This window comes from Pinus tabuliformis, chromosome 2_1 (genome assembly GCF_031772625.1).
Source record: "Pinus tabuliformis cultivar Carrire ecotype Pingquan chromosome 2_1, CPIR1, whole genome shotgun sequence".
NCBI lineage: Eukaryota > Viridiplantae > Streptophyta > Pinopsida > Pinales > Pinaceae > Pinus > Pinus tabuliformis.
In genome coordinates this window covers 671,089,901-671,095,900 of record NC_142299.1, presented here as the reverse complement: position 1 = coordinate 671,095,900, position 6,000 = coordinate 671,089,901, and the positions used below count along the sequence as shown (strand labels likewise).

At 33.6% G+C, this 6,000-nt stretch overlaps 1 protein-coding gene across 1 annotated transcript; it reads right to left on the bottom strand.

Moving 5' to 3' along the window:
- Positions 1-1,856: 1,856 nt before the first annotated feature.
- Positions 1,857-3,430, bottom strand: LOC149202381 (ferritin-like catalase Nec2). The gene is made up of 3 exons (XM_089399963.1): positions 3,095-3,430; positions 2,723-2,951; positions 1,857-2,440 (listed from the first exon to the last, which is right to left on the bottom strand). The coding sequence occupies exons 1-3, from the start codon at positions 3,406-3,408 to the stop codon at positions 2,054-2,056; spliced, it is 930 nt and encodes a 309-aa protein (XP_089256089.1). The 5' UTR covers positions 3,409-3,430; the 3' UTR covers positions 1,857-2,053.
- Positions 3,431-6,000: the final 2,570 nt, after the last annotated feature.

Genomic DNA, 6,000 nt, shown 5'->3' with positions numbered 1-6,000 from the left:
GCCAATTCAACAAGAAATGATTCAAGTAGAAAGAGAACTCTCCAATGAGTGACAAAATTTGATAGACATGAAGGTGTTGGCTAAGGTTGTAGATTGGTTTCCCGATGTTGGTCATACAAGGGGACAATATAATCAGTACATATACATAGTTGACATCTATTGACACCTTAAATTTTTCTTAGGGAGAGTTCTTGTGGATTGAAATGAACTCAAACACAACATCATCTTGTCTTTGAATAAAATACAATGACTTTTGATGGCCATGGACTATAAGCATGCAAGAATTGAATGACAAATGGGTCCTCCTCCTGATTTTAGTTGTTTTCCTAGTTACAGCAAGAAGTGCATTCACAGAGAAACCACTAATTTAGAAAAATAGATATGCATGCTTATCTACCATTCTGCTTTTCGTTTTCCTTTTTGTTATCTTGCTTTAGCTCCCTGAAGAAGAAGGGTGATTATGGCTGAGCATATAATTCTCCTAAGAAGGGTGATTATGTCCAAACATATAATTCTCCTATTTTATCTTCCGAAGACAAAAACTTCATTTTCTCTTTTGATATTTTGAAACAATTGAAGATTTTTTGTTTGGTTTGATTTGGTTTCCCTAGTAATAAGCAAACATGAATCTTTGAATGTAAATTTATGAGATCAAAAAATACAAAATTTTACACACACATTAATTATTCTTTTATTTTTTTGAAAAAAATTGTTAAGTATAATCATCTTACACTATATTATTTAGTTAAAAATTATTAATTAAAATAAATAAAGTATAATAAGCATCACTCTTATAATTTATTAAAAAAAATCATAATGACAAGGAGAAATACATCCAATAAAGTTTATATAATTGCATTCAATAAAATTTATATAATTTTGTAAACCTTAAAATAATAAAAAATTAAACCAAATACTTTAAACCTTAAAATGACAAAAGCTTCATCAAGATGTTTTAATATTTTAATTTACGTCTTTTAATATTTTGATTTTATATTAAAAGTAAACAGAATATTGCAAACATCACCATAATTTTGGTAACTTATAATTAAAAAATAATACATAACATAAGTAATATAAAAGATATTCTAAAAAACAAATCATATATATAAACCGATAACTATAATTTATATATTTAAAAAAAAAATATCATTGTATATTTAACCTGCCATACTTTTTAATCTAATCAGTAGAAACTTTTAATTCCATTTCAAAATATAAAAAACATATTATACTAAAAATATTCAGCGAATCTGTTTCCTAAATTGATTAGAAAATGCAACCCCCAATCAGATCTATCCCAACTAAGTCCTTTCTATATGGGGCATGATAAAGACCCTATTTTAAAAAGCAAAGGAAATCGGTTAGCTCCGAAACAGCCGTACCAAATAACCACATAATTACCATGTTAGATGTTGACAGCTAACCGGAACAGCCGTACCAAATAACCACATAATTACCATATTAGATATTGACGACGTACAGTGGTGGATGACATATACTGGTGGAAGATAGTCATCGTCTCTCAGTCACTTCTGGCTAGTGTATATTTGATATCTTAAAAAGAAAACAATGACCTATATTACGTAAATATTAAAGTAACACACCTAAAATAACACCTAATGACGAACTCTCTCTTAAATATTCAACTAAGCCACCACCTAAAGACTACACGTCTTTGACAAATTATCACAGATTCCAAAATGAAGTCACCTGTAACTTGGGGAATTTTGACAAATTATCACAGGTTCCAAAATCAAGTCACCTATAACTTGACGAGACGAATTATTACAAGATCCAGAAAAGAAATTTGTTCGATCGAATCCATGTATAATTTTATAACAGAAACACAAAAATGTTTTAAAGTACAAAATAGCAAAATATATATAGTATAGTATAAGGTTGATTTATACATCCACGGAATATCTACTAGGGTTTAGCGGTACATAGACTGGTCGGAGTGATGTGAGTTTATTGGGAAGCATGGGGTTCCTCCAAGGAATTATTTAGAGTTTACATAAAGTCTAGTCCATGGCAATGGCAACACAGCATGTTACCCAGCATGACGGGGGAGGATATAGCTTCTGGCAATGCGTCCATTGGCCCCGTGCGGATAAAATCCACCGGCTATGGATTCATTTCCTGTGTCATACAAAACTCTCAAGATTTCCCTCGGAGTTCTGCTGTATGACAGAGAGTTTGGATCTGCGGATAAAATGTTACCGCTCACTCTTCCTTCAGCTCCTAGCTCCTTTGGCACTATTAATCCTTCATCTACTATTCCTGTCTTTCCAAGATTGTTCCGAAGAATCGATATCTTCGCTGTAATCTCTGCAACTGTAATTGGGTATGGATAAACCTTCTGATACCTTCTTTCGTATAGCCAGTAGCGTATCACTGCGTCCTGCCCTGATTCCACTCCAAGCAGACCTGCAACAAGCTGCAGACAAATGACAATGAAACAAGCAAACCAACGGTTGAATGAAAACACTAGGTTCATGGAAATTATTTCAAACATAATAGTAACGGTTTTCGGATATCAAAAGCATGAAAGTATTTGAAGCATTAACGGCTATCTGATATCAAAATATATGAAACTTAATAGTAACGGCTTTCTGGTATAAGAAAAAACTAACAAACGTATGCAGCAACGGCTATATTCTATCTAGGGTCCTATAATTTTCTATAATTATATCAATAGGTGAAAATGCTGAGAGCTTACTCGTTTTGCAGTGGGTGTGGTCAAATTTGGATTCGCCCCGACGTAGCATGTAAGACCAATGTAAGGAATGAAATACACGGAAAGAACAAAGTTAACAGAATTGGCATAAGGATTGAATGGGGGACTGAGGTGATATCCTAAGGCTTCCTTGAATAATTTCGCCCACACTTCCACCCCGAGATCTAGCAGAGGTCGTGGAATCGCTTCTTTAACAGTCTCGCGAATGATCCTGTATGGGATATCAACACTCAGCACGGTTACCATATAATGCAAGAACTATAATCGGACAGAAAGAATAATTGCACGACTTACAAGGGAAATCTATGCTAGTGGATTATTATTGATCAGATTGGAATGGATGTATCAGATCACCTTATATGGCCGACCTCCTGCAAGCCGAGTTGCTGGATAATGTCTCGTGTTGGAGGGTCGAGATTTGCTAACTCAAAGCCAATAGGTGGAGGACCTCCCCCTGAGAGACCAGGGTCAAACTTGTCTAGCCCTTCTCTGTATAAAGCACGATTGAAGTATTCACCCTCTAGATACTGCAAGTTGAGGGCAAAGTTTAGTGTATCAGCTTCCATGGCAGTGACAGGCCCTGGATGATAGATCCCAGTAGAGTAATAGTAATCTTCTGAACAATGAATTAAGCATTTTTCTTCCGAAATGCTATGAGTAATATCCATGGGAAATAATAAGTACCATGACCAACATAACAGCAAGCCTAGGTGTTTTGCCATTTGATCTGCAATCCGAATCCGAGAGTAGAGCAGGTTCCCATTTGTAATCGATTAGTACCTGATCTCGTTGCCAGTTTCTTTGAATTGAGAAGGTGGCGTGTTGCAATCTCTCCTTATTAGTTCTGTTCCAACCCACATTGCTATTTGTTTTCTATACAGTTCTGTTCCAACCCACATTGCTATTTGTTTTTTATAAGGGATTATCATTATTGGTTTTCAATAGGGGATTACTATTATTCTAGCATTTGCACCAGATGTTGCAAAGAAAAAGCCGTAAGGCATAAAGTGCGGAAATCCATTATCCATGTAGTGTGTGCATTATTCAACAAGGTGGATCTCTCTAAATTTGTTGCAAGCATTTATGTTGTTGCATTGCTAATTTATTTAGAATCTACTACTACCTCCTCTCCTTGGAATATTAAATTTCTTATCACCCCATGATGACAATCCCTCTAATTATCGGCATCACAATTTTTTCCACTTTAGTGGCTTTACTAAGAAACATGATTTTGAGTCACTCAATTAAAAAGAAATTGCTAAATTGCTATTTATCAGGCTTTGAGTAAAAACAATTAATAACTCATATTTACAACACTTTAAATATTTACAACCTTTTAAGTCTTGTATTTATAACTCATATTTATAACCCTTTAAAATGAAACTATCTATCTATATTTTTATTAGTTATAAAAAGAATCTTCTTTATAAATGACACTCACATGCTACTCCTATATATTTATCTTATATTTAATATTGAGTGTCCATCAATTGAATGACAAGATGAAAGCTCAACTTAATTGCACATTTCTGAACTCCTTTGTGGGAATTCATGTCCCATTAATTTAATGGAAAATTGAAGTTTCAAATACAGTACACATTTTATACCAAATTCGGAGAGTTCATGAACAAACTTTCAAGGTTTTAATGGATCTAGGTCATTTGTATTTTCTCTCATGTTCTGGGTCGTTTGTATTTTCTCTGATGTTGACTATACTAGCAATTGTCCCAAAAGGTACAAACCTTAATGTCCTTTTAATGATCAAGCCTTATGTGAAAACAATCATATTGATCCACTAGTGTACATTGATTTGTTACATTTGTCTTGGTCTATAATAGAGGTGTAACAAATATGCATTGGAATCCTATAATTTTAAGCATATAACCCATTAAAACGTGACTTAAAAGTTTAATTGGTAATTATTTATTCAGTAATTTGTACACTATTAATTGCAATTTCTCTTGAAAACCAATGTTTATATCAAAATTTTAAAAATTAACACTCACTTCTCCCATAGTCTGGTGTTTCTTTATTTGATCGTGGTACTCAAGATTGCCTTTCTCCAAAGTATCAAATGTGAAGATGATATCTTATGTGTTTCCGCTTTCTCAGTAGGTTCATGTGATTATTATTATTTTTGGTGTTAATGTTTATGTTTTTTTTATGCCCATCCATTATTTATTATCTAAACATTGATGTTTGAAAATCTGTAAGTGGCTAGTGTGGAAATTGCAAGGTATGTTGAGAATTTGGTTATCTAGTAAGCTTAGAGTCATTCTTGAGTCATTATCTTTACCATCTCAGGAAGAAGAAGAAGAAGAAAAGCCTATTGAATTGAAAAAGAACCCTAAAAAGTATTAGGATCCATGGGTCATTTTTTTGCATCATGTAGCAAGATAACATGGCTAATTGATTATGCCACATGAAGAATTAGCCTTTGCCAATATTTAGGCTTATAATTAGGTGATTTTTTCTACTAATATTCTTATACCAATTTACCATGATAATTCTCTTTTAAATTAAAATGTTGTTTGCAGGCTATCATGGGAGCCGAGCATTTTCTCCCTGAAAATATACCTTCAAGGTTCCTTAGGTGGATAGCAGAGCTACTATACTCAACATTGGTAGTGTCCAGTAGTTTTTCTAGCCCAAAATCTGCTATGTGTGGCTCCATGTCAAAGCCCAGAAGGATGTTGCTTGGCTTAATATTTGCATGAACAAACTTCCTTTCATGTAAATAAGCCAGGCCTCTGGCTACTCCCTTTGCAATTTTAATCCTGGCCAACCATGGCAGATAAAAGGAAGAGTTTGATGACCATCCTGCAAGATTAGAGAGATATAGTGTTAGTCAAAGGATCTGAAAATGATAGGCCACTAAGAACCTTAGAAGCTGAACAAGATGATCAAGATTAGCATGCAACAAGAGGAGAATAACAATTCAAACCCTACATGATAATGGACTCCCTTTTGCAATGATTACAGAGAACTGGATTTGGTTATCCAAAATGTTGAAATTGAAAAGGAACCAATACTCTTTGATAAGCAAGGAAAGCATTATACTCGACCTCATGGAACTCAGTTGGCAAAATTATCAATAACTAGTTATAACAAAATACAAAGAACTTAGTGAACAAAATGACAAATATCCAATTTAAATGAACCACAGAGAACATGGCAATTAAAAAGATAAATATCCATCTTAAAGATAAAAGAGAAATGAAATAAACTGCAACATATCCTTGAAACAAAACAAAAGGGTT

Excerpts from the sequence above, each read along its gene's own strand:
- LOC149202381 (XM_089399963.1), bottom strand. The coding sequence starts at position 3,408 with ATGGATATTACTCATAGCATTTCGGAAGAAAAATGCTTAATTCATTGT. Across the intron at positions 2,952-3,094 it reads CAGGAGGTCGGCCATATAAG|GATCATTCGCGAGACTGTTA; the intron begins GTGATCTGATAC and ends TATCCCATACAG. Across the intron at positions 2,441-2,722 it reads CCACACCCACTGCAAAACGA|CTTGTTGCAGGTCTGCTTGG; the intron begins GTAAGCTCTCAG and ends ATTTGTCTGCAG.